At 38.3% G+C, this 27,336-nt stretch overlaps 1 protein-coding gene across 1 annotated transcript; it reads left to right on the top strand.

Moving 5' to 3' along the window:
• The first annotated feature begins 22 nt into the window (after nt 1-22).
• On the top strand, nt 23-25,055 carry DCAF13 (DDB1 and CUL4 associated factor 13). Its single transcript, XM_080364289.1, has 11 exons — nt 23-159; nt 2,061-2,260; nt 3,536-3,643; nt 5,450-5,539; nt 6,471-6,626; nt 7,344-7,421; nt 9,646-9,728; nt 11,643-11,807; nt 15,097-15,232; nt 23,279-23,442; nt 24,275-25,055. Exons 1-11 carry the CDS (start codon nt 90-92, stop codon nt 24,360-24,362), a joined length of 1,338 nt encoding a protein of 445 aa, XP_080220415.1. The 5' UTR covers nt 23-89; the 3' UTR covers nt 24,363-25,055.
• Nucleotides 25,056-27,336: the final 2,281 nt, after the last annotated feature.

Below are 27,336 nucleotides of genomic sequence, written 5' to 3'. Positions count from 1 at the left end.
CAGCGGGGTCTCGCGAGAACAGCGCGCCCGGCGAATCCGGTCACGTGTGCACGGGGCGGGCGGGGCTGCGCTTCCCGGCGGCGGCGAGGATGCGGGTGAAGGTGCTGAGCCGGAACCCCGACGACTATGTCCGCGAGACCAAGCTGGACCTGCAGCGCGGTGAGCGCGGCGAGCGCGGCGGGGCGACCGGAGCGGGACTCGGCCCGGCCCGCCCGCGTCTGCCGCCCGCCCGGGAGGGTCGAGGGCAGCGGCGGCGGAGACAGGGAAGGCAGTGGGGTGCCTGCCGGCCCTGCCCCGCTGCTGAGCTGCCAGCGGGGAGGGTGTCAGCCAGCTGCGAGCCGCGGAGCCCCGGGCGGGCTATGCCTGCTCTCCCTCTCGCCGCCGGGCTCGGCCGGTCGGTAACCGGCGCTGTGCGCATGCGCTCACCCGCTCCTCGTGCAGCGGGCCTGTCCCGCCGTGCGGCGGCGGGGTCGCGGGGCCGCGGCCTTCCCGCCGGGCTCAGCCCGCACTGCCCGCCCCGGGCGGAGAGCGCGGGCTGCTCTGGGTGCTCGGGGTGTCAGAGCGTGGTCTGGAGGCGCCGCTGGAGCGGGAGCGCGGGGCTGGGGCGCTGGTCACCGGCCTGGACCTCCCAGGCTGCTCCCAGTGTTACCCACGATACCCTTGGCACTCTATCGCATTTACTGCTGGTTGCTTCCCGCTACATCTTATCCTGCTTCCCGCATATCCCTTATTAAAACTGGCAAAAATCCTGTACGTTTTACACGTTGTTTTTACAAGTAGTAACTGCAGCCTGGTAGCTGTGATGATGACTATCCCTGCTCTGTTCTCATCCTCATCATCTCGCACAGTCCTGCAGTTTCACCTCTGTAATGTGATAGAAATTAGGTTTAGTTTCTACCTAGTGTGAGAAATACTTTGTAAAATGGCCACCTGTCATCAGAAAGAGCGGGAATAAAACTCTGTGTGTCTTGGATACACAAAGTCAAACTACTTTAAGCAGGACAGTGCACCTATAGTATCTGAAACTGCATATACTTCATTATTTGATTGGGGCAGGTGGCTATGATCTATGAAGGAGTATTCTCTAGTTATTTAATTGTAGTAACACACTTAGAACGTGGAAAAATATTGAAGTTACCCACTGCAACAGTAGCTGAATATATTGTAATTTTCTGAATGTGATTTGTGTATGAGAGGTAAAATCAAATTCTGTGGTGTCTTACAGAGTGATATCTAACTCAATTTCATCAGAGATTTGAGAGATTTTAATAGGCATCAAATAATCCTTGAAAATCAGCAGATGGAAGTATCTGCTCTTAATGAGTGATCTGATGGCAGTTACTTTTCTGACTTTTCAACCTTTTTGCATGAAAGAGACAAAAAACAGAAGTGCAATGTCAATAACCACTGTCTGTCAATTTATTGTAAGGTGCAACTGTGCAGGTGAGTGCAGAGAGACCCTTCCCTGGAGTTTGTTTGGTGTAAACACTCCTCTCCGGGAAACCAGATAGTGCTTGCAGAGGACTCCGATAATGAAACTAACGAGTCTTATTTCTGAGTGAGGGCTGGCTTGCAGCTGACTAAACATGAGGAGTGTGAGGTTGCCTCTCTGTGCATGTCCATTTAACTGTGTTCTTTCTGTGTATATTAGAGTTTAGTGGTAGGAAGTTGCTATTGTGTGGTTTTTTATGTGTGGATTTTGTGTGTACGTGTGTGTTTTGCTTTGGGGTAGTTGGCTCTTTTTTTAAAGTAATAGTTGCAAGGTATCTGCAACTTCCAGTTTATTATATACATTAATATCTTTGTTGGTTTAGCACTATACCCTTGAAAAGGACATCAAATAATTTCAGAGTTATTTCAGACTGTTAACTTTGAGTTTGTTAAATGAGCATACTAATGATCTTGTGAACCAATTTCAAAACAGTAGGAATGGCAAAAATGTTGGTGTTGCAGAAAATTCTCCCATAGCAGGAAAATCAGATAAAAGCTTCTGAATTCAGCGTACCTTGACCTATACTACATACAATGGGTTTCTAATGTCTGTGTTATTCTTACTGCAGTTCCAAGAAACTATGACCCTGTGTTACATCCATTTGAGGTCCCAAGAGAGTACGTAAGAGCTATGAATGCAACAAAGCTAGAACGTCTGTTTGCAAAACCCTTTCTTAGCTCTCTTGATGGCCACAGAGATGGAGTTAATTGCATGGCCAAACATCCAAAGAGTTTGTCTACAGTGCTGTCTGGAGCTTGTGATGGAGAGGTAAGCTGCAGTTACAGATCACCTTTCTTCCTTCTTTTTTCTTCCTGTGTGTGGCCTTTTTTTAATGCCCCCTGCTTATCTCTCTGTGTCTTTGTTCAGCTATGACATCTCTTGGAAGGTGCAACATACCCGTTTTGGAGTAGTGTTTCTCAAACTGCAGTCAGTAGCTTCGCGGTGCGCATAAGAGTTTCAAAGGCGGCAGGTTTCAGTTGTGAGCAGAGGGTGTGATATTCTGTTCCTCAGGATGGAGCAGTGAATGTTAATATTTACAGTCCATAGTGATTGCTTTTTGCTGCCCATGTAACCTCCGTTTTCTTTGAAGAAGTTAAACTGCTGCAGATTAAGAAGACTACATAAAGTCAGATGAGCTAGGGGAAAGAGGCACACAACAAAAAACTTTGTGGAATAATTTAGCTTATTGCCTAGAAAATGCTAACCCTGTATCAGTTTGATTATTTTATGTAAATATGGCAAGTAGCAAGCAAGGACACTTTTACTGGAGTTAGTTGCAGAAAAAAAAATCATGTCTTTTCTGCCTTCTCTGTCCTCTTTTACCCATATATAGTTAATTTGATAGTACTTCTCTATTTTAAAGGTGACTTGTGGGTAGCTGGTTGCTTTCTGCTTTTTACAGAAGGTATGTGTGTCATGCAGTAGTTAAAAGGAGAGTAACCTTTTCAGAGAGGAGGTGAATAAATTTAAATGAGACATTGACCAGATTTCTTATCCGTTGGTAGAATGAGTAAAGTCCTGGTTACTATCAGTATAAACAAATCTAAAAACCTCTGTGATTTTTGTTGTTGTTGTTGTTGGTTTTTTTTAATGGGCCCAAATGCTTTGACGCCAAAACCTCTGAGAGTTGGATATCTCTACAGAATATAATGCAGCAACTGGACTGAAAACATTGTGTTGGTTCCAAAGGTTATTTCTGTGTGCTTTTTTTTTTCTTTAGAGAGGTATTTTTTGCTAAGATGCTAAGATTATCACTGCTACTGTCTTTTAGCAAGAATTCTATTTCAAAAACAAGGGAATGCAAAAATATGGTAGGTATACAGTTTGGGTGGGAGGAAAGGGTTAGAAGGAAAGAGCAGCACTTCAAATTTTTTTTTTTCAAGAAGGGAATAATTAAGTAGTTTTAACATTATAAAATCTGACCAGTGTTCAAGCCAGCTATGCCATTTTGTTACAATGTCTGTGATGTCTTTACTTGAATTATGAATGGCAGTTTTGGGCTATAGAAAACTTAACAACAGAATACTTTTCTGTTTTTAACAGGTTAAAATTTGGAACTTGGCCAAACGACAGTGTATTCGTACTATACAAGCCCATGAAGGCTTTGTTCGAGGCATGTGTGCTCGTTTCTGTGGTACATCATTCTTTACTGTAAGTATAATGTGTCTCTTTAATACAGTGCAGCCATACAGTGTACCTGTTTGCCATCTGTTTTCCAGTGAGCAACTTACCCTCTGGCATACAATATTTAAATATTGAATGAACACATATATTCAACTTGTCAGTGAACCTGACAATCCTGTTTCTGATGAAAATTATTTTGGTACTGTGATATGGATGTTATTCAAGACTATGGAAGGGATAAATAGCAGAAAATTGCTGATGGATGCTCATGTAAATAGAACTTGAGTAAACTAATTTTCATTAAAGAAGTAGATAGATCATGTTAGTTGAAGAAGTAAGTAGATTGTGCCCATTGAAAGACAAAACAAACGCTTAGAAAAGTAACTGTTTTTATAACCTGTGATTAAAGATAAGATGATTAATTTGAAATGGTTCTGGTTCAATAAGGTTATGTTGAAGCTCTATTAACTTATTTCAACCACAACTGATGCAGTTGTGTGTAAACCATCTAGAAAGGGTATGTCTTCATGTTTCATTCTAAAATGATAAAATAAAAACAATAGGTTTTGAAGAGCAGAGTGTCCTGAGGTTTTGCTTCTTGTAAGCTCAGCGTTGAAGAGCGATTTTCAATACTATATGTTTTTCTATTCTGAACTATGTACCAAGTCATGAGGCTAGCAGTTAGGATGTAGAGGAAGCCATGGCAAAAAATTCTAAGTAACTCCAGATTAGAGTCCCCTGTTGACAATACCTCTGCCTGAAAATTGAGAGAGGGAAAGAAGAAACAGAATTAGTGCTATCAGGAGAGGAAGTTAAACTTTTATAGCTTACTAGTTTTTTGTTGTTGTTGTTTGTTTGTTTGTTTTTTCCAATTTGCCTGATGCAGATAACTGCACAGGCAGGCAAAAGTTTGTGCTGCCATCGTGCAAGAGGCAGCATGGGTTTAGGAACAGGTGACAGGGGCACCTGGAGGTGGAAAGTGCCTTTTAACTATTTACATGCTCATCAAAATGACTTTGAGAACATAATTTGCAGTTTAAGGTGCGATTTGATTAAAAATCACAAAATGTAGCCTAAAAACATAGTCATCATTCCAACTCACCTTTTTCATATTCAGTCCTGGAAGTACCTCTTTTGAAAACTGGAAAATATTCATGGATTGAGAAGAAGACAGTTGAATAGGTGAAGGAAAGGTGGGGAGCACTAACAGTGACAGATGGGAAATCAGTCACCTCCTTTCACAAGCAGACAGATCCTCAGAGAGTCTCTGAGCAGCAGCCACTTGACAAGCCAGCTCTCTTGCCGCCTTCTTCTGCTACTCCAGTTTTTATTGCTGTGCACAGTGTTACATGGTATGGAATACTCCTTTGGCCAGTTCAGGTTGTCTGTTGTGCCTGCGTCCCCTCCCAATCTGTTGCCCACACCTGGCCTACTCGCTGATGGGGAGGCAGGAGTGATGATTGACAGAGTTGGGGGGAAATGCCTTGACACTGTGCAAGCGCTGTTCAGCAACAGCCAAGACACTGGTGGTGTTTTACCTGCAAATCCAAACCACAGCACTGTATGGGCTGCCGTGAAGAGTGTTAGCTCCATTCCAGTTAGATGATGTACATGTACCTTCGCAGTTTATAGTGAAATAGTATGACAAGGAGAAACCATCTTCAGCTTGGAGGTATAAAAGGGAGCAGTGAATAGGCAAGAGAGGGAACTTACGTGTATGTCGTAGATCATTCTCTTATGCAAGGCTGCCTGTGCTTCATTGCAAAGCATATCTGGTAAAATAAACCAAACATATTCTTGTGAAACTGTACAAGCTTTCGCCAATATTTCCAGGTTGGTGACGATAAAACTGTGAAGCAGTGGAAAATGGAGAGCCCGGAATATGGAGAAGAAGAAGAACCTATTCATACAATTCTTGGAAAGGTAGTAAATCCATGTTTTGATTTTTCCCATGTTTCTTCTTTTGAGTTATGTCTGAAGCAATTCTTGTGTAGCTTTTGGAGGAGAAAGAAATAGTTTGATATTGCCTGTTATCACAATGGGATGTAAGGTAATGGCATCCAATTTTATAATGGTACTTTTGAAGTATCTCCTAAGTATTTATTGTATTTATTCTACATAGAACCAGAAAGGAATATCTCAAGTGTCATCAGAGACTGCTTAAGTCTGCTTCTACTAATCATCACTTTCTTGAGAGCTGGTCAGATCTTTCTGTAGTCTCTCTTTAGATGTGTGTTGTCAGTGCTTAGTCTGCATTAAATAACTATTGTCATGCCAATGCCTTGCAGCCATTCAATATAAAATTTTTACTTTGTCTTTCTTTTTGGCAAAAGGCTAAAAATATGTACTTCAGCACTTTCAATTTATGATAAGCTTATTTTATTTATATTTTCTTTATATTAAATGCTTTTTGTAAATAGATAGTTTGAAACTCTTTAATTATTGTAATGTCTATGGAATCTGTTCAGGTCCTCATTGAAAATTTGTAGTTGTACCCTTGAAATTCCCGTTTGCTTTGAAATCGGCTAGGACTTTGTAAATAGGCTTCTAATGCTGACCCCATTGTAAATTAACAAGAAATGCATGCAAGCACATTGAGTATACAGAAAGCTGGTCTATTGTGTAAGGGTGCATCTGATTATAAGACTTAGTTTCTGATAGCAGTGGTGACTTGGTTTTCAGTTATATAAGTGAATAAAAATATGGCAGATGTGGTATGCAATGATTTGTTGATTTTATTTTTTTTTTAGTAATAATATACTTGCATATTTATATATAAAATTGATGTTGTAAATGTTTTTACTTTTTTTGTGTTGGTTGTTTTGTGGTGTGGTGTTTTGTTTTGTTGTTTAAGACAGTGTATACAGGAATTGATCACCACTGGAAGGAAGCTGTTTTTGCCACCTGTGGCCATCAAGTGGACATTTGGGATGAGCAAAGAACAAGTCCCATGTGTTCCCTCACATGGGGTTTTGACAGCATAAGCAGTGTAAAGTTTAATCCCATTGAGGTAATGTTTCTGTTATGTATTTGAAATCAATATTCCTTTTGATCAGTATAAGATCTAAACTCTTTTAACAAAATATTTAATGTCTTTTTGCAAATTTATATTTTGATATATTTTAACAAAATATTTAGGAGGGTGTATACATGTGGCTGTATTGCTTTGGAATGTAGTTCCATATATTTTCATATTTTTATCTTTTGTTTCTGTTTGTGGGGGAGAGGAGAAAGAAAAGTAAGGCGGTCTCTGTTCCACCCACAGCAATACATACCTCAGCTATATGGTGTAGCAGTTACGTGGCTGTGGAGCTCTCATCTGTTCCAGTTCTGTACTCCCTGTGACCAAGACTTCTCCCTTTCTCCTTGGCAAACAATCGCGTTTGATCAGCAGTTCCCATGTGCCTCTTGGCTGGACTGTGTTTGTAGATGAATTGTTTATGAGGAATTGCTTGTTATTTGTGAAGCAGAGAGGACTGGGTGGATTCTAACTCTTACAGGGAAAGCTATTTAAAATGTTTTTGCTGAATGATTAGCTGCACAGAAAGAATAATGGATGTATTACCTTGACCGAAAAACTTGCTATTTGTCTACCAGCTTTGTGAAATAGCTTGGTATCTAGTATAAACTGTTGACCCCGTGCTCTAGAAGTGTTTGGACGGCCACACATGACAATTTTTTTTTAAATTTTATTTTATTTATTTATTTTTTTTTTTTTTTCTCCCAGACATACCTTTTGGGCAGCTGTGCTTCTGACAGGAATATTGTGTTATATGATATGAGAAAATCAACTCCATTAAAAAAGGTAATCTTTTTTTCTTTTAACAGAAGCTTATGACACTAATAATCATACTGAATATGTAAATAGTCTGTAACTGTTGATGACAATAGAGAAAAGGAAGCTCTGAACTGTGAGTTCACTGAGGTTTTTGTTGTCTAATTTTGAGCCTTTTAACTGAATTTTGAATTGATGTTGGGATTTTAAACTATGCAGAGTTAGAAAGGCCCTTTTCTGCATTCAAATGGGCTGTCATGCTCACTGTGTTGTAATTCTTGATAAAGTGCCTGACCTGACAGTAATTTCACAATAAGAACTTTATGTTCTTGTATTGGATTCTGTCTGGGCATGTGTGAATTTTTTTTCTTTGCTTCCTTCTGCCAAGCAGGAGGATATAAAGTAACTTCTAAGGCATTTTGTTTTCACCATTGGAGAACCCTTGCTCTGTATTTGAAAAAGTGTTTTACTTTTGCATGATGATAGGACCCTTCCTTGTGCACCTAATGTAAACCTTTGTGGTGGAATCAAAATTGTATTTATATGTGGAATTTACCATTGACATTAAGTTTCTTATTTATCTTAAGAGAACGTATTTATTTAAAACAAGAAGCCAGTAATTCATACACACTTATTAACCTTGATCAATTTCAGTAGTTTTGAGCCCCAGAACTATCTTAACAATTTTCATCTTGAAATACAATATTTTGGTTTGTGAATACACACTCAGTATCCTTCTTGTATGTTATGTACTGTCTGCAATAACAGTCGTCTGATACACACTAGAACACTATAGTGGTATTTAAATTAGTTATAAAATAGGAATGTTGTTGGCATAACAGTATTTCTTTCTGTCCCTGTGCTCCAACCATTTTTAATGAAGTCTCATTTGGGCCACTGAGACAGGGCTTATAAAAAACTGTCAGCGATGCCAGCCAGAAACCTGAAGGTTGAAATGAACACAGTCAGTGCTGTAGATCTCTAGTTAAAAGGGTGTAGTTTGAGCTTTTGTGAAGTAAGTTCAAGCCTAACAGAATTTTACATATGTACATATACTAAATATAAAAAAGTATACATACATGCATGCATATGTACCTCTGTGTTCATTATTGTAAGAGTTATAATTGTACAACTATATTTTGTTATATTTATGTGAATTTATGGTGTTTGGTATAGTAAGCTGAGAACAAAAATGAGTTTGGAGTACCATAGCATTCAACACCCAAATGTCAGAATTTTCAAGTAGGATAATGCCTGGCCTAGAGCATTGTGGAAAATCCTGTTTAGAGTTGTTTAGGTTGTTAATAAGTTGCTCTGTAATTGTACATCTACTTTGTGTCAGGCATACTGTATGGGATTTATTTTTAAATTCAGTAGTTGAAAGCTCCTCTGAGAATCAGCAGAAGGCAGAGCAGTTGTGTGGTCCGGGATGTCAGGACCCTCTTTGCTGCCTCCGCTTCTCCCACCGCTCTCCCCGAAAGTGGGGGCATCCGACATACAGCTGCTGAATGCCTCTTGGCTTGTCTGCTGTGAGCAAAGCACAAGGGTCTTATTAGGCTGTCATCAACTGCCTTCCTCCAGCTTCAACGCAAACTGGCCTCTTGCAGCCATCTGCTTACTAGTATCAAGCAAATCTTGTGAATGTGTAGCAAATGATTCACGGCTAATACAGTGATAGTGGTGAGTAGATTATAACACAGTGACTTCTGAACATGTTGCTTGGTGCTTCAATAAGAAATGGCAGCTGTCCTGCAACATTCACAAACTGCCATTTCAGAGATAAAACAATTAAGCGGTAGTAATAACTGAGAGAACATTAAAATTTTATAATGGCTTTGCAAATGCTGGTTCACAGTGTCAGTTAATGACTACATCCTTTGAAATAACCATTCAGTTAGGCATGTGTATAGATTACTTAACTTAAAGCTCCTTTAATTATGATGAAGTTCTGAGTTTACACATTGACCACTAACATGTTTACATGTTAAATGACAACTTAGAAGAATGTGCTTCTGAGATGACCTACAGGACATAACTTAATTGGAGTGTAGCAGAAAGCAGTGGGCATATGATGGGGCAGAGGAAGTTCTTGAGCTCCCATTCTAATACTGCTAAGGAAACATTCTGTCATGTCACTATTCCTCTGCCATAGTTCTGTCTAGAAAGTGCTTGTCCCCAGTGGTGTGGGAGGCTTTGAACTATAGCAAGTATTTTACTGTCTATAACAAGGTAGCAATGTGTAAATATTCTTCAGGTTATCTTGAACATGAGGACAAATACACTGTGTTGGAACCCCATGGAAGCTTTCATTTTTACTGCAGCAAATGAAGATTACAAGTAAGTGTGACCTTGCTTTTTAATAATCTTGATCATGTTATGTTTTTAATCTGTGTCTTATTGATTTCTCATATGTTTTTTAAAAAGCACTCTATGTCTAAATTTGAATCACTCAAGTAATAACCTAGAGAATTATAGGCTTACTGATCTGAAAAAAAACAAACAAAAAAAGCTTGATAGTAGACTTCTTCTTTCTATGTATTTCAGTGCCTGGGGGGAAAAGCAGTGTAACTTAGAAAAAAATGCAGCTGAACCAATGCAAATGTAACTTGCAATGAGACCTGGAAAATGAATACTGTTGCCTCAGACTGGACCAACAGGAGTGTTTATTTTCTTGCAGCCTCTTGTGAAGCTTATATATTGTACTGATCAGCTATTTTGATGAGAACATTTGTTTAAAAAATATGTATATATATATATTTTGTGAAATGGTTCCAGAGGCTGCAATACTTATCCCCTCAATGTCTCAGTGTTTTACTTTTGAACAATGCTATTCATGTGAACAGCTAATCTGATATTGAAAAAGCTGTCTCTTCAAAACTAGGGCACTGTAAAATGTGCTCCATATCCTTTTGTCCAGGAAGTCGGTGATCTAACAATAGATTGCTGTTTTCTTCTACAACACAGGAATTTTATCACTTATCTTAAGACTGTTTTTCCAAGGAAATGGAATCTGGCCCACGCCTTGAAAGTGGATGTTGTATTTAATGTACTGCTTTTCACCTATTTTGGTTATAGTATGATAACACTACCAAGTTACGTTATCTATTTTTTTTTCCCTTTGCTAAACTAAAAGCTGTAAGCTGTTACTCTTGGGGCAACTATCCTCTTGCAAACTAAGGCAATCAGTATAAGCGCAATGCAAAACGCATATATCAGTAATGCACGTGCAGCTGTTGGCTGATTATATGGACCAGAAGTTTTGAATATGATGCTACCATACTTGGGGAATTTAGAATTAAAAAGTAATATTTGCCAGTAAACTATTGAATAAGAGCTATTGAATTAATTCCAGTTACGCATTCATCTGCAGCAAGGAGGGTGAGAAACTTGCTAAATTACAAGTTTTTAATATAGTAGTTCTACTAAATAGTGTATCTTAAGCAGGTTTCATTCAGTGTTTTGTCTGTAAAGCACTTTTGCATATCGGCACTAGCACGTTAATGATCTACTCTGTTGTTATGCCTTGCTGTGTATCAGTGGGCCTGTTGATTCAGAACAAGTACAGGTAGATCTCACCTGAGCTTTGCAGTGCTTAAGAGTGAACCAGCTGTGGTCTAGCAGCTGTGTGTTTGTTTTTAATGTAATGCTTTTCTACAGATAGTGTGCTCTGCTGAACTGGTATCTCCATGTATTGAAGGACCAGGCTTTCCTTGGGCTCTTAACATTGTCTCGCCCAAAGACAATTAGGCAGTAGGAAAGGGGCCAACCATGTGTGAGCATCCCAGCAGACTCTGAATTATTAGGTGTTCCAAACATGGGAGTATCTGAAAACCTTGCAGATTTGATAGGCTTGCTGTAATGATTCAGAGATGTTTGCCCTATTTCAGGTTATGTACTTGTATCTGAAGATGGAGTAAAGGAGGACAGTGTGGTCATTGCAGAAATAGGTTTGGTTAGTGACCCATGAACAGATGAGGTAGGAAGTAGTGGAGACTGTCTGTTCTTTGACAGTGAGCAAGAAACCTAGGTCTGATCTAATAACCAAAGCCTCTGGATAATAAACTGTTTTCAAACCCTAAACAATATGTCATGCTTTCTTTTAATGTGTTATGAGCAGTTTTAAAAAGTTCCCTCAGCAATATGGATCTGTTCTTAAGTATGGTTTATGTGTGATTAAAGTAGCAGTTCAGCAAAAATGTGCTGTTTACTTTGGAGTTTTAAAGATATTAAGCTGTTGTATTTATTTTAAAGCTTATATACTTTTGATATGCGCTATCTTGAATCACCTGTGATGGTGCATATGGATCATGTGTCTGCTGTTCTTGATGTGGATTATTCACCCACTGGGAAAGAATTTGTCTCTGCCAGCTTTGATAAGTCCATCCGCATTTTTCCAGTAGACAAAGGTCGCAGCAGGTGAGTGATTTTGCTCCTTTCTTGCTGTCATTCATTCCAGTGATACCCTCCCTAGTCCTCAAAATTCTTAATTCATTCATTAACATCTTCATTGAGGCATTACTTTTGGTGAATATTGAAATCTTAATCTGTATATAACTTGAAATTGACAGGTCATGTAGTTGACAGATAATTCTGGAGTATGTATTAGAGTAGAATTTGTACTTAACTGCAGTATTCATGCAATTTTGGATTAATATTGCAGTGAGTTATTGTTCTTGGGTGTACTTATTTGTATTTTACCAAGACAAATCCCATCTTATTTCCCTCTGTATGTATCATTAATGATTTTAGGTCACTTTGTACTGTATCTGTTGCTGCTTAAGTTTACAGTGCCTTACAGTATTGTGGCACTTGATTTTCTAGGGACTGTCTTTGTCCTATTTGGACGATTGCTAAAGGCGCTACAAGAAAAGCATTGTATGAATTCTGGAGGATCAGTTTGGGACACTTATGTGATCTGTTTTGTTACGCTTATTACTTTTTGTTCATATTTGTCAACCACATTCTGATTCATGTGACAATGCTTTCAATGCAGTTCACTTTGAATTAGTTTTTCATGTAAGATTTCATAAGGCAGAGTATTAAATATTTTGCTGAAGTTCAGATTGGATCTCCTGTGCCTCCATTATTATTTTTTTCAGTTTGATGAAAATGGAAGGAAGTTATCAGATCTGTCTGATACCACTTGTTCTTCATAAACCCACCTTCATTATTCTCTGCTGTCAATTCTTCCTCTTTTTTTCTTTATTATTAACTTCATTTTACTTCTAGTTGCCTTCCTCTCTCCAACCTCAGCCCCCCAAGAATTTGCTACTAGGTCATGTTCTAAGTGGTTTGGGGGAATAGTATATTTTTATTGTTGATTGATGCAGCTATGTGTGCATTATTCAATGTAACTTTGTATGCTCCTGTACTCTATTAAAGATTCAGAGGGGTTGTTTACATTTTCCTTTATAACTAATCTACAGGTGGTTTTCATTTTCTTGCTGCCTTGCAATAATATTTTAAATGTAACTAGGTATTGCAGTTCCTTTGTGGGTTTGTTCAGTTTTAGTGGGAGGTTTTTTTTTGTTTCGTTGTTTTTTGCTTTGTGTATGGTGGTGTTTGTTCTTTTTAATTCTTATGTTATTAGGCAGCTCTTGTGTTCTACAGGTCTTCCTTTCTATGGAATAGTAATGTTCACAACAGTCATGTGCTTTAACTTTGCATATCACCATTGAGGGGATGTTTGCAGATCCCTTAATGCAACAGTAAAAGGTTTCATTCCACATTATAGCAGATTGTTGCCAAGGCCCATGGAACGAATTTTCTTCTGTCCCTCCTTTTTTCCCCTTCTGTGTGGGGGGGCACAAGTCTAGTGAGGAGGAGCCTTACAAATGAAGAACTTAACTCATGCAAGCTGACTAGGACATTCTTGAACATTTAAAATTCTTTGGAAGCTGGACTTTTTCAGAATTGCACAGTTGAAATCAATCCACTAGAATGGAGAAAAGTCTCCAAATGAAAGATCTGATCCCACCTGGAAAATTGAGAGAGCAATTAAGAGTATCTGAAGAAGGATCCTGACAATATTCCAGTTTTGACTTTTGATCTTGCAGCAGTCTGAAACTCCTAACTGTCAATTCTTTCTATTTTATTTTAAAATGACAGTTGAAATAAGGGAACGGATTAACCATAAGAAATAAGATTTGTGAAGTTGATTAAATTTAATAAATTCTTGGTAAGCGGAACTGGATGTCTGTGTAAATTTTTTAAATGACAGATCCAGGTTATTTGGCCATGTTTTGTGTTTTTCCTTTCCCTGAGAATGGTATTTAATAACTTGTGATGACAGCAACAGGAGAGTTAAAGGCTGAAAATTCAGAGTAAGAAAAGGAAAGGTACTTAGTTCCCCAAAGGTGGGTGAAGAAAAGCTTTGTTATTGAGACAAATAGTAAAATTAAACATAGACACACTTATGAAAATGCATATGTGTACGCACACTATTAAACATAAGCATCAGTAAAAAGGTGATGTGAGTATTAATGTTTTCTGAAGGTATTCATGCTGTCTTCCACATGGTTGTTCTTGTAGAGCATTATCTGAGTGTGAATTACGAGAGGTGGTTAAGCTTATTTAAGGTGCTGTACTGATTACTTTTGCTTTTCTCATAACCCCTCCAGCTCAACCCCAGTCTGTTTTTTCCACAGCTCTTGAATATGTAGTGTTTCCATATTTTCTTTCCATTACTACTTGGATTTTACTTGTAAAAATAACTGGGTAGAAGAAGGAGAATGGTCCATAAGCTGCAGTGCATGACTAATATTCCAAAGGAGTGGATATAAGCAGAAAATAAGTAGGCCTTGCTTATTCTTCACCTTTAGAATGGTAATAAATAACTGAAATTACCAGAAAAATGTTATTGGTTCTGTATTTTTATAGTAGAAATTAAATAATAACTTTATTATTAATATTGGTTTGCTTGTTTGATATGTTCTTATATGAAACTCTTAATGTAATTGTCATTGAATATTGGTTTAAATATAACATGAAGGAACATTTTTCAACAGGTGCCAGGACTTGTTGAGCTAGAGTCTGATGAGAAATTAAACGTAGTTTGTGCTTTAATAGCCACACAGCTGTTCTGAATGCTTTTTTACTAGCTGATATTTACTGTTGAGCTTGTTCGCAGGACTGGAGACTTTTCTTTGAGCTTTTAGGGTTTCAAAATTTTTCCTAGGGGTCTCTTAGGCGATGATAAGGAAGACAATTTTTGGGGAAAGGAGGGAAATCACAGTGAAGAGTAGCCAGTCCATTGCCATGCCATAAGTGGACAGCTGGAGGTGTTTATTTACTGTTCTCTTTCTTGTTTGTAATGGTGCTGTCAGATTCTTTGGCACCAGTTCTTCTGCAATCCCATTCTGTAATGCTTGATCAGTGTAACAGCGTGTTAATGAAAATCATCTTGAGAACAGTACACATATCATATTGTATACCCGTGGCATGTTTTGAAAAAATAGTTATTCTTCAACTATTTACTGTAATTTCTATGAAAACACATACTTAAAAAGCATCCTATCCAAGGTGGTCCTTTATCAGTCTGATCATCATACTTTATTTGAATCTCTCTACGTATAGATTTAAGTGTTTAAAAAAACAACAAGTTAAAAATATGTTTTGTCTTGAACAGAATGCTTTCTGCTATTTGAAAGGTAATGTTGGTGGGAAAAGTGATGATAGATCATTTTAAAATGTTTCTCTTCTTCAGGGAGGTATATCATACAAAGCGAATGCAGCACGTCATCACTGTAAAATGGACTTCAGATAACAAATATATTCTCTGTGGCTCAGATGAGATGAATATTCGGCTGTGGAAAGCTAATGCTTCTGAAAAACTGGGAGTGGTAAGAGTTGCATTTTGCATTTTTTAAATTGTTATTACAACTGTTAGCCTGTTCAACTTCTAAAAATTTGTTTATAAAGGGAAAATGTAGAACTGTAGTTTGACATTTGTATTTAATTTGAACTGACATGCAGTATAACTCATTGCGTTTACTGCAGCTTGTAATAATAAAATTACATGCCTTGTTATTGCTACACAAGGTGGGGTTTTTGGTCTTGTTTAATGTTAACAATAATCATCAGTTCTAACTAAACAAGATGAGAGTTTTTTTACCTGCATGCTACAGGTGAGAATTCATCCCTTTGCACTAGAGAAAAAGCAGTAAATTGTGGTTTGCCATACGTAAGTTACTCTTCTGAAGCTCAGGGCTAGTACTTTTAAAACATTGTGGCTGGCATGCAACTGATTCATGTGCAGTTGTGCATATGATGTGCAATGATAAGCATATGTGTTGTGAAACAGAGCACTTGCCCCGGCGCATAACTGAGATTGTCATTAGCCTATGTAACTCTCAGATATCAGGTATGCAAACTACAGGATGTTTCAAAAAGATGGACCCAATTTGAAATCACTACATCTTTGAAATCGGGTCCATCTTTTTGGAACATCCTGTAGTGTGGTGTCTGCAGTGTAAGTCAGTTTGGTTGAAGTGTCCATAGGAGGAACAGACATTAGTCTAATTGCATACAAGTCTCGTCAGTTACACTTGTTCAAAGGTTTATGTATAGACAAAGCCAAAATGTTCTGCTACAGTTACCACTTGCATGTATTCCTCTGCACAGTTGTATTAAAGTACTGAATGACGTTAGAGAATTGATTTGACACTTTGTCCTCTGGGAGTAATCCCTTTATGTAGCTTTATATTGTTAGGTTGTTTTTGAGTTGCTTACTTTGCCTTTTCTGAGCCTATCAGCATAGCTGTCAGAAATGCTCGGGGGAGTTTCTACTTGATCTTGTGAAGAATGAGGAGAGAGGAAAGGGAAGCTGTAATTCATGGAAGAATATTGTACAGTTGAGGGGATGGATCTATTGGATAATTCTGTCTAGGACTGCTTGTGGTTACCTGAAGCTCTCTCAAGTGATAGTATCTGCGTAGGAGTGAAGTGGAGCGGAGCTGGGAGAGGTGACAGGTAAATAGGAGTGGCAGGAGTACTTAGGGCTACAGTGTGGAATGGGGTGATTCATGGACTGTTGTGCCTTGTGAAGCACTCGATACAGAGTAGCACAGCGAAAACAGCATCTGCATCTTGAGCCATGGCTTGCCATAGGTATTTGAAAGTCCTATTATTTTTCTCATCTTCGTTATAGAGCTATAGATTAAAATATATACACATATATCTTGGTAGCCTATACAGTATTTGTGGTTACAAACTACTATTGAAGTTGAATTTCTGTAATGGAATAACTTCTTTTGTTGAGGATGCTATAGCATGGACCAGTTGAAGCAGGCCCAGAGGAGGTCACAAAAATTATCAGAGGACTGGAACACTTCTGCAGTAAGGACAGGCTGAGAGAATCGGGGTTGTTCAGTCTGGAGAAAAGAAGGCTTTGGGGAGACCTTATTGCAGCCTTTCAGTACTTAAAAGAGTCTTGTAGAAAAGATGGGGACAGACTTCTTAGCAGGGCCTCTTGCAATAGGACAAGGGGTAATGGTTTTAAACTAAAGAAAGTGAGACTCAGGCTGGACATGGGAGGAAATTTTTTACCATGAGGGTGGTGAAACACTGGCCCACGTTGCCCAGAGAGGTGTTAGATGCCCCATCCCTGGAGACATTCAAGGCCAGGCTGGATGGGGCTCTGAGCAACCTGATCTAGTTGCAGATGTCCCTGCTCATTGCAGGGGCCTGGACTAGATGAGCTTTGAAGGCCCCTTCCAACCCAAACTATTCTATGATTCTATTATTTTTTTTTTCCTCTTCTGAACTGATTCTTGAGATTTTCCCACATAGTCCTCCAGTCAAACATTTAACATTTAAATATCAATCCTGTACTTGCTAATTCTAAGGACTGTGCAACTCATTGTAGACTTTACTTTCTGATTTATCTTTTATGTTCAATTTGCTTAGACAGTGCGGTATTGGGTAGAAATATTACCTCTTTTCCTGCTCTTGTGTCCACATGGTCATGGCAATGTCCTTTTCACCTGGTTTTACAGCATTAGCTGAAACATTTTTTATTCATACTTAGCACAGAAGGAGCATGCTGTTCTTATCTAAGATGTTCTGCAACAGAATTTTCTGGTATTTTTGACATAGAACTTAACTCTGTACTCTTTTTGTGAAGGACTAGTGGATAGAAAGAATGTCAAAAATACAATTTTCCTATAGAATGACTCCTAATCTTTTCAGATGTGAACAGAAAATTCACATTATTGACTACTAGCTGGCATTGGCTCCTTTTCTTATGAAAGAGTAAGGATACTTGGCTCTGGGAAGTAATATGCAAACCCACCTACTCCTGCATTGTAGAAATATTACATACCAAAAGGACAACTTGGCTCTTTTTCAGTGTTCAAAATTTAGAGTGGTAAATAACATTCTGTTGTTTCATATAGTATTTGCATCAGTGAAAAGTGACCATGGGTGGGCCTAAAAAGGCACTACCAGTCATGACTATCAGGTATTGGTTATGGTCTGTGCATTAATACTCCTTGTGTTCCCTGACCAGACAGTGTATCCTATATTAAATTACCTGTCTGTGGTGTGTTTTTTCTGTTCATAATCTTGGAGGCTGCACATACCATTCAGTTCTGCTGTTGTGGGATCGTGCAAATAGAGCTTTTGCATGTACCTGTAAGAGTTTGTAAGGATTTCTGACAAAGCTCTCCAGCTGTCAGCTCCCAAGACACACAGGTCAAGTGGCATGTGTCTTTTTTTTTTTTTCATTTGGTGTTTTGCCCCTTTTTTAAAAAAAAAAAAGCTGTGAGAAATGAAAGTCATCCCGTAATTTAGAATACAAACTTGTCATAGTGAATTATGTAGAAAAACTGCTTTCATTTCACATGGGTGATGCTAATGAACTTGTAAAAAAAAAGTTATAATAAGAAGAGATCATGTTTCACATCCCCATATCTTGTGTGTTCAAGCCTGATGCTGTTGAAATAGCAACACACGGAATTTGGATATCAAATTAGTAACCTTCCAAAGCTGCTGTAGTTGTTAAGAATTTTTTTAGAAGCACTATGAAATTTTATTGTTCAGATGTTTAAGAGAGTAACTGTTGCTCATGGAACTTAAGGGTGGAATCTTTATGTCTTACCACATTCTTGGACGTACCTTGGAAATGTTGCTTCAACTCAGGCAGCTGTGCCAATCCTTGTTCAATCCAACCTGGTAGTTCCTGTGATGCTTAACATTGCAATTGTTAATGGCTGTTTATCAGGTTCCGCTGGTTTTCTTTAGTACCTGCTCCTTTTTTAGAGGATTGGTGTTCTTATCTTCATAGGCATATGCTTGCTCGTTTTATAAATGTCCAGTTTTCCATAGTCTGTGGCTATTTTTTGACCATTTTGAATATTCAAAATTGAACACTCAGTAATTCTGTCGGAAGTGTCAGAATATGTCTTAAACGCTTAGTTGCTTGGTCTGCTGTTTTTCTTCGCTGAGAAGATTTGATTGAATGACTCATCCAAAGGTCACTGTATTTCTGATATAATTCTAACATCTTGTAATACATTATATTTTAAGATGGATATTTTTGGTATGGGAGTGAATGGAAACCAGCATCCCGAAAGGGGAATGGTAATCAAACTTGTTTTTTTTTTCCTTTGGTGAGTACTTAGTCTTGGTTTTAGCTTTACTGGGTTCCAGTGAAGTTGTAGTGAGTACATAGTGCTTATGTTGTGAGTGATGAACATTTATCCACTTGGAAGGTTACACTTCCTGAACCGTGGCTGCCGTAGCAGTCATCAGTTCTGGCATGCATGTTTCTATTGGTTTTTAATGTATTTGGCATCACACTCGTTATTTAAAATCAGTGAAACATTAAAGAATAAGTCTCAGGAGGAGCCAGAGGCATGCTGTGTCTCCACTCCGCTGATAGTGAAGTCTGTATGGTTTTTACATAGGAGTCGCAAACCTCAAATCTCTGTTAGGGCTACTATAGAAGTTGCATTAAAATAATTTGCAGTATTTAGTTTTTAGAAGTTTTTATTTTTAAAGCAATAAACATCTAGCTCTGCATGTCCAGAAGCAGAACACCCAGTTAAACAAGAATTTCAAGATACTCGAGACTGTTGTACTTAAAATGTGATGTTATGTATGTTTGAGTCTTCTGTACCTCTGCTTTTGGAGAGGTTTGGCATTTCTGAAAAGGTAAATGATTTTTGGCTTTTGAGGAAGAGAGGAAAACCGAGCCTCATCTGAGTGAAAAGGCTGGAAATGCAGCAATAATAGAGTAAGTTTCAAATTATAAAATAGAATTAATCTAATTGATACAAAGAAATGGGTAGATTGAGGTTTTTTAATTGTAGTGAAAGCAATGAACCATCAATAAAACTTCAGAAAGCTGTATTGATCTTCAGTCTTTTGACACATCAGAAAAAATCTGCACCTGCAGTTCTTATAGTGTAAATGCTAGGTAACATTTACTTCTGTGAGTAACAGCTTCAAATTTGGCTCTGTTACATTTCCAGAGTAGTTAAGAATTGGAACAGAGCACTGGACAATTGAAGAAGAAAACCTTCTGCTTAGGAATGATTTATGTTTCAGTAAAACTAGTGTGAGGAGTGTAGCAGTAGTGTAGCATAGGTTTGCTGCTTTCTTACAAGATGCAGAAGTAACAGCTTTAGAGTAAGGACTGAAAAAGATGGGAGAAAGTGCAATTACAGGTCTTGATTTTGATCTAGCAAAGTGCATTAGCAGGAGCATATCAAAACTGTCTAATTGTATATCCTTTCGGTCTGCTGCTGGCACACCATTTTGTGACATATGGCTGATAAGCAGTACCAGATATTGTATGACATGGCAATCTTTTCATAGTGATTTTGTATTTTTGATTCAATGAACATGTAACTTCATCCCTTTAGCTATGATTTTGTGCTCTTAACATCTACGTTACCTTTTCTGTTGTTTTTGATCCAAGGAAACAATGAGTAATAAACTTTATGACAATAAATTTTAACAGGTGTTTTCGGCAGAGCAATGGAAAAAATTAAATTAAGACAAGCTATGGTGTAGAAAATTGCTGGAATACGTTTGGATTCTAAAAATAAATTGCATCTGTGCTCTGTCTGCCCTGCTGTATAAGGGCAACCTGGACAGGATAGATAAACAGCTATTTCATATTCTCATGCTGAATTACAGGAGTCTAATAGTGTGGAGTTTTAAAGACTGCACAGTACATAGCCTTTAAAAGGACAATTTTTTGTTAAAGGTGGTTTTAGCTCTTCAGTCGGAGCTCTGGAAAAATGCTTACTTTCCTTCTGCTCAGATGGGAAAAATAACCAACCTCTCTCATCTGGAGGGAAGAAAGGCATAGGCAGTTTACTTGAGTTCAAATTTTCCTGTTGCTGACAACTTGGTTGCATTTTAGGGTTCTTTTTCCCCCTTTTTACTCTAGATATTTGCTGTGAAGTATCGCTGCGGTAATGGCACAACTCAGCTGTCTTTCTGCCACATAATTTCTGTTTCCCTCATAGAGGAAAGAAGTGGCACATTTACTTTTGGAATGTATGAAAAATGGTCATACTTCATCTTTGAGCATCTTCCACTCATGCTGTCGTATAAACCCTAATTTATTATATTGTGGAGTGTTCTGGTCTCTACAAACGAAATCTCTAATCCTGCTGCATTTACAGCATCTTCTCCAGCTCGAAGCAGGATGGGAAGCAACACTGTTCTGTTCAGCTGCTTGGGCTGACCTCTGGAAAATGACTTGCAAGAGCAACTGGAATTCCATGCGTTCTTGCAGTCTGCTTTCTTAGCTTTCTGCTGCCTTTTGTAACTAGACACAAACTTGTTATTACTGCAGAATTTTCCTTTACCATCATGTAGATAAGAACGTGCTTAGCCCAGCCTGGTATATGGGGCATTGGCATTCAGTAGCTGGCCTTTCTATATACCTCTTTATATATAAAAATGGAATCAGACTCAAGCTAACCACTGCTTAATCTGTATTAATTTTTTAAATAAGATATCCTGGATGTATCTTTAATTTACAGATTCACCTCTTGTCTGTAGGATCATCCAGGCTATTCTAAACCAGCAGCAATTTGCTCTTCTTAAATTAAAGGAAAATCATTGCATTTAATTAAAATAAAAGCTCTTTAATTTGGATTTTGTTGACAGTTTTCTGCAGAGTGGGAACACCTGGGATTTACTGAGAGTGAACAGGCTATTCAGGCTGGCTCACCAGGAGGAATTTCAGTAAAGGGCAGAGGGATGTTAGTTTTAGTGGGTTAAGATTGTTAAAATTTACTCATTTGCAGTTTGAGAGATCATGATACATGTAAGTGAAGCAGAAGGATTTGGTTTTACTGATAAGGGTGTGTGGAGAAACAGAGGCTGAGAGTATTTTGTGTTTGTGATGCCTGAATAAGAATTTTCTGAACAATGAGCAACTCTGCATCTGGTACCTTTTTTCTTTATTGTCCCAAAGGAGAAACGCCTTTGCCACATGTGTTATTAATACTTGCTTTCAGACCATTAATTGTATTTTTGGACCAATATTATCTGAGTAGGATATTTATTTTTTCAGAATTTATGAAATATTCTAAAAGAAGTCACTTCTAAAAGTGATTTCCAGAGTGGAGAACAGCCAATTGCTGATTTCAAAGGAGGGGGAAAAGCATGTTGCATAATAATGTAGGTGGAATTTCCAAATTTCTGTGTGTGTAATAAAGTTGTTGCTTTCGTTATTGCTTTTTTTTTTTTGGTTAGTGTCTGAAACTCAGGTTTGTTCAGTGAGTCAGTTGCAAAGCTGACTATATAGAAACTAAACTATTGTTTTGCTTTTAATACTTGAGGTGCAGGTAGTAGCGGATGAAACAAATGTGGGAGAGCAAAAGACTTGTGCCACTGCGTGTTCGAGAATATGAAGGGCTTTTACATGTCTCTTGAGTTAGTGTGTTTTGGGCGGGAAGGTAGGAGGCAGACAACAGGATTATCCTCTGTTAATATTTAATATTAGCAGATTTTCTGTTTGTATGAAAGCTCACTAGACTGAAATTCAGCTGAAATTCCCAAAGATCTAAGCAAATCCAAAGTACATAGAAACAGAAATTCTTTGTGAAGCAGTGCATGCTTTAAACAAAAACACAGCACACAGGGGTGTTTTCCCTTTGATAAAAAGCATTAGGACCAAAGGAAATATGCCTAGTTAAAAAAATATATATATCCTCTATAGGTTAGCTGTTAGGAAAAGACATTTCTTAGTTTCAGTGTTGTTAATGATGGCTCAGACATAATTTTAAAAAATAGCGTCTTTTGTGGTAATACTAGCTCACCTCTATTTCATCCGTGTTTGATACAAAGATATTGTTAGGTGCATGATGAAAGTTGGAACTCCCTGTGTACCATATAGTCAAGCTGATACTTGAAGCCCAGTGTACTTCCCATATTTCCTAATGGATCAAGGCACTGGGTAAGATTTAGGCCACCTAAAGAGCTGTCCGTAAAGCTGTTCATAAAGACAGTTCATTTATAGCATTTGTACTTACACTGGCTAGTGATTAAAGTGCCTGCAAATCTTTGTATCACAACAGAAGTTGATCATCATCAGGGGTTAGGAAAGCAGGCAGACTCTGATCAAAGAGGTTTTACTGTCAGCTATTTCTATAGCACATTAAAATCTGATTTTCAGGGGGTAGTCAGTTACTTCACTGAGCTTTGAAAATGCGATAATGTTTTGTGTTTGAGCATTGGGGTATTGTTGAAATTGTAGGTTTTTAATACTTACCTACCCTAATTCTGAAGTTTCTGTGCTTACAGTCATTTGTTGAAGGAAGCCATTTGAATGAAAAGTTATTTTTTGTTTTTGTAGAGAAATTTTGCGACAGTTAAATCCCTGTTCTTTTACAACATGCTTGCCTGTGTTGTTTTGCCTCTAGCTCGCACCACGAGAGAAGGCAGCTATGAATTACAATCAGAAGCTGAAGGAGAAGTTCCAGTATCACCCAAAGATCAGACGCATAGCTCAACACCGGCACTTGCCTAAGAGCATATTTAGCCAGATCAAGGAGCAGCGCATCATGAGAGAAGCTCGTCGGCGAAAGTATGTCTTCCTCTTCTGGCTTTATTTTCTCTTGATCTGAATAAAATGCATCACTGCCGTGCTGTAGCAGCGATGTGTGGGACTGACAGAGCTACGGGGTGTGGGAGGAACAAGTAGAAGCTACTTTTAACATCTGAATAAGTGATCATGAACTACTGGATTGATTAGCCTTTGATTATAAGGAAAATGCAGATAAGTGCCAGTATCGATGAGGACTGGCTGCTTCCCAAAACTTCACTGAAGAAATGGGAGCAAATACTATGCTGGAAGGAGCCACAGTGCTCTGTTAAACATGACGTGATACAACATTGCAATGGAAACAAAATGGCCTGGTTTGGGTGTGAGGAGGTTGTGGTTTTTGTTGGAGTGGTGTCGGGTTGTTTTTGTTTTATTAAGTGCCAGGCTCCATGATGAGTGTTTACAGTCACCTGGATCATTGCCATATTGGCATATCTAGGAGCAGGCGGAATACTTTGTAGCCATTAAATTAACAGTACAATGAAAAAGTAGTGGGTTTTAGTTATCTTTCTAAGCTGAAAGACACTACAAACTTGAGCAGCAGATATTGTTGGCAAGCAAACAAAGCAAGCTGAGGTCCCAAGAAAAGGCTCAATTTCAAACTTCTAAATTAGCCTATTTTAAAGTTATTTTTCAGAGGGACAGTCCTTCTCAAAGGAGGAAGTACATGGCTTTTGATTAATAAAAGCAGAGCAATTCTTAAATATATGTATATTTTATTTGAATTGTAGCATACATCCATTAGTAGCTTAAGGAGGAAGCTAGTGTTAAATTGTTGGTCTGACTACTTCATTCTTCTGTTTTTTACTTCTAGGGAACTGAATCGTCGTAAGCACAGCAAACCAGGATCTGTGCCATTTGTGTCAGAAAAGAAGAAACATATTGTGGCAGTAGTGAAATAACTGTTTTCATCTGTGCAAAATGTCACAATGAAAGAAAATGTCACTACGGAATGAATCCACAGTACCTAATTTGGTGGACATTGGTAAGATGGTGTATGGCTCCAGAAACATGGCCTTTCTTCCAAGTATACACGTGCTCTGATGTCTCAAGTCATCGTCTGCTTTGGGTAGTTCTGAGAATTGGCCCTGTAATCTTTTATTGCTATTTGTGTGTCTGACGTTACTGATCCAGCACTGTATATTGCAGTGGAGTTTGACCCTTCTCATATAAGCAGATAACTTGGTAGTTGGGGGAGGGTATCTGTAGTTCTAGTCCTGCTCTGTGGTACTCATACTAAAAAAGAACCCTGAACTTTATTCAAATTTGTTAGAGGCAAGAAAACCCTTTGTTCCAAAACTAATCAAGTAAGCAAGTGACCTTAAGGCAATTAAATAAATCTTGATTATTCCAGCTGACAAATATACTGTGTTTTACTTATTACAGTGCATTCTTTTATTGAAAAGGAATTCAGCAGGAATGTCAGACATCTGTAAACATATTTATAGTTTTGCTCTGTCTTCTTAACAATTGTTATATGACTTGACAAAACTTGAGACTCTTGCTAATATTGTGACGTAGTTGAATAAATATATTTTCTCTTTACCTTATTTAAAACTTCTAAAATCTGGATGAAAGATGGGAAATCATATAAAGGCCGGAAACTTCTTTAGATGAAATTTATTATAAACCTTCTATTTTAAGTTTATATAAAAAAATAAAAGCTTCAGATTTCACAAGATATATGTAGTCTGAAGTTCTTTTACTGTTTGTCTGGGAAATGTTTCTCTTCTGTTCCAGTGGGACAGGCTCAGCTGTTTACTGAAGATGCTAAGATGATCAGAAAACTATGTTGGAATTCAACTAGGCCTCCTGCGGTGAAGGCTTCTCTTGCAGAAATATGATATATTTAACAACTCTAAGTGTTGCTTAACATCTTCCATACAAAAGGATTTTTGTAAGCTTTTGCACTGCAATGCAGTCTGTAACTACACCTGCACCTAGTTTATGCACAAAAAGAAAATGAGTTCAATTAAAATAAACTTTATAGTTTAACTTTTTAATCTGGAAATTGAGCACCTTGAGCATGTGCCTTCATATAGCATCCTGTATCTACTGAAACTAACATTCATGTGCATTTCTAGTTCTTGCTCTTTCAGTTCTCTTACAGCACTGTTTGGGCAAGATTCCTGGATCACCATGGTAAAATTATGGCTGTTTGGTAAGAGGCCATAATGTATCTTTTACTCTCTGGATCACTTACCTTATGGGGTGATGCAGGAGGAGAAGCAGATCTGAAGAGCTGTAAGTAGGATGATGAGAAGCAGAGGAACAGAGCAGGGAATAGACTGGTGCTGGCTGCGTGCCTGTTGTACTAACACAGTGCACTCTGTGCCAAATACAGTTTATTTCCTTCCCGAAACACAGAAAATTCAGGGAGAATGTGCAGTCCAAAGTAAGGCTTGTGACCCAGCTGTAGTCCTGCACAATTTGCAAAACTAAACTAATCTTCTGGAATGTAATTAAAAATTTTCAGCCTTGTCAGTTTATCTTGAGTTGATGTAGTTGGTGGTTGCCTTGTCTGCTGCGAAGGAGTCCTGCCTCTTGGGATTCATTAGCCTTGGTGCACAACTCTGAAGGTGACGAGAGAGCTGCCAGTCCTGCAGTCAGTGTGGTCGCAGTGTGGGGCTGGTGTGGAGCTCTGCTGCATGAGCGTGTCCAGAGGTCTCTCATGTTCAAAGGCCTTTGTGCCCTGTTGCTTTCGGACAGGTCCCCAAGTGGAGCAACTCAAAGGATCAGCATTGGCTAAAAATGTTGCTAGAGAGATTGTAACAGCATGCTGAAAAAAGGATATTTAAGACTGGGAGGGTAATTGAAAGCTTCTGTATTTGGGTGTGAATTCCTTTTCGGAATTCAGTGAGTGTGGTCTTGTGCAGAGATCTTAGTCTTCTCATCAAGTACAGGTCTGTCAAGTGGGGTGCCCTCTCTTAGCCTTCCAGGAAAAGGTCTGTTTTCCAAAATAAAGTCATGCTGTGACTTCTAGAAACACGCTAGTTGTCAAACCAGTGTAGGTGTGGGCTGGGGCTTTCTGGTTGAAAGTCAGTTGTTTGGAGTTTTGCACTCTGTCTTTTCAGAGGATCCCTGGCCATGGATTTAAATGCTATTGGTATAGCTGGTGTTGATTTGTCCCTTTTGGAAACCCATATGGTTTGGTCTTCAACACTTCTTGTGGCCGTGCACCAAAAATACATAATGCTACAATACTCAGAGTAGAGCTTTTACATTTATTTAATTAAATACAGTAGCTGTACGCTTGCAAGTAGTGCACATACAAGTCTGTCATGGACCATCACTGAAATGGTTTAGAAATTGTGTTAAAGTAGCCGGAGCTCTTAAGGTTGTGGGGTTTTGTTTGTGTCTTTTTTTTTTTCTATAATGGGTTGTGGGGTTTGTTCTTTGTTGTTTGGGTTTTTTTTTTTCTGCTCAGTGACCTGAGATATGTGATCAGGCCTCATCTTTATCACCTTAAAGGAATTACCAAGATTTATCTAAATCATGATATACAAAAATGATATGGATACATGCAAATGCATGTATCCATGCTCTAGCCAATGTAGCATAAAATCCTTAGCATCACATAAGATGCAGAAAATAGAAGGAAACTGTTAATGATTGCCTTCCAAATTTTGGTGTGGTGGATTTAAAAAAAAAAAAAAAAGGGTGGAGGTGAGATGGTGGACTATTTTCTAATCCAAATACAGTGGCTACATAGCTGCTGGTTGAAAAAGATAACTTCTACATGTGTCTTACATTGGGAAGACACTTAAAAACTGTGTTCAAAGAGAAATAATTAAATATTTTGATCAGTATTCATAACTTTGATATGAAGTCATCAAAATTTTATTCCTGTTTCATCATATATAATGATACAGATAT

The sequence above is a fragment of the Nesoenas mayeri genome, assembly GCF_963082525.1.
Source record: "Nesoenas mayeri genome assembly, chromosome: 2".
Lineage (NCBI taxonomy): Eukaryota > Metazoa > Chordata > Aves > Columbiformes > Columbidae > Nesoenas > Nesoenas mayeri.
Note: the sequence above shows the minus strand (reverse complement) of the source record. Positions and strands in the feature narration are given on the sequence as shown.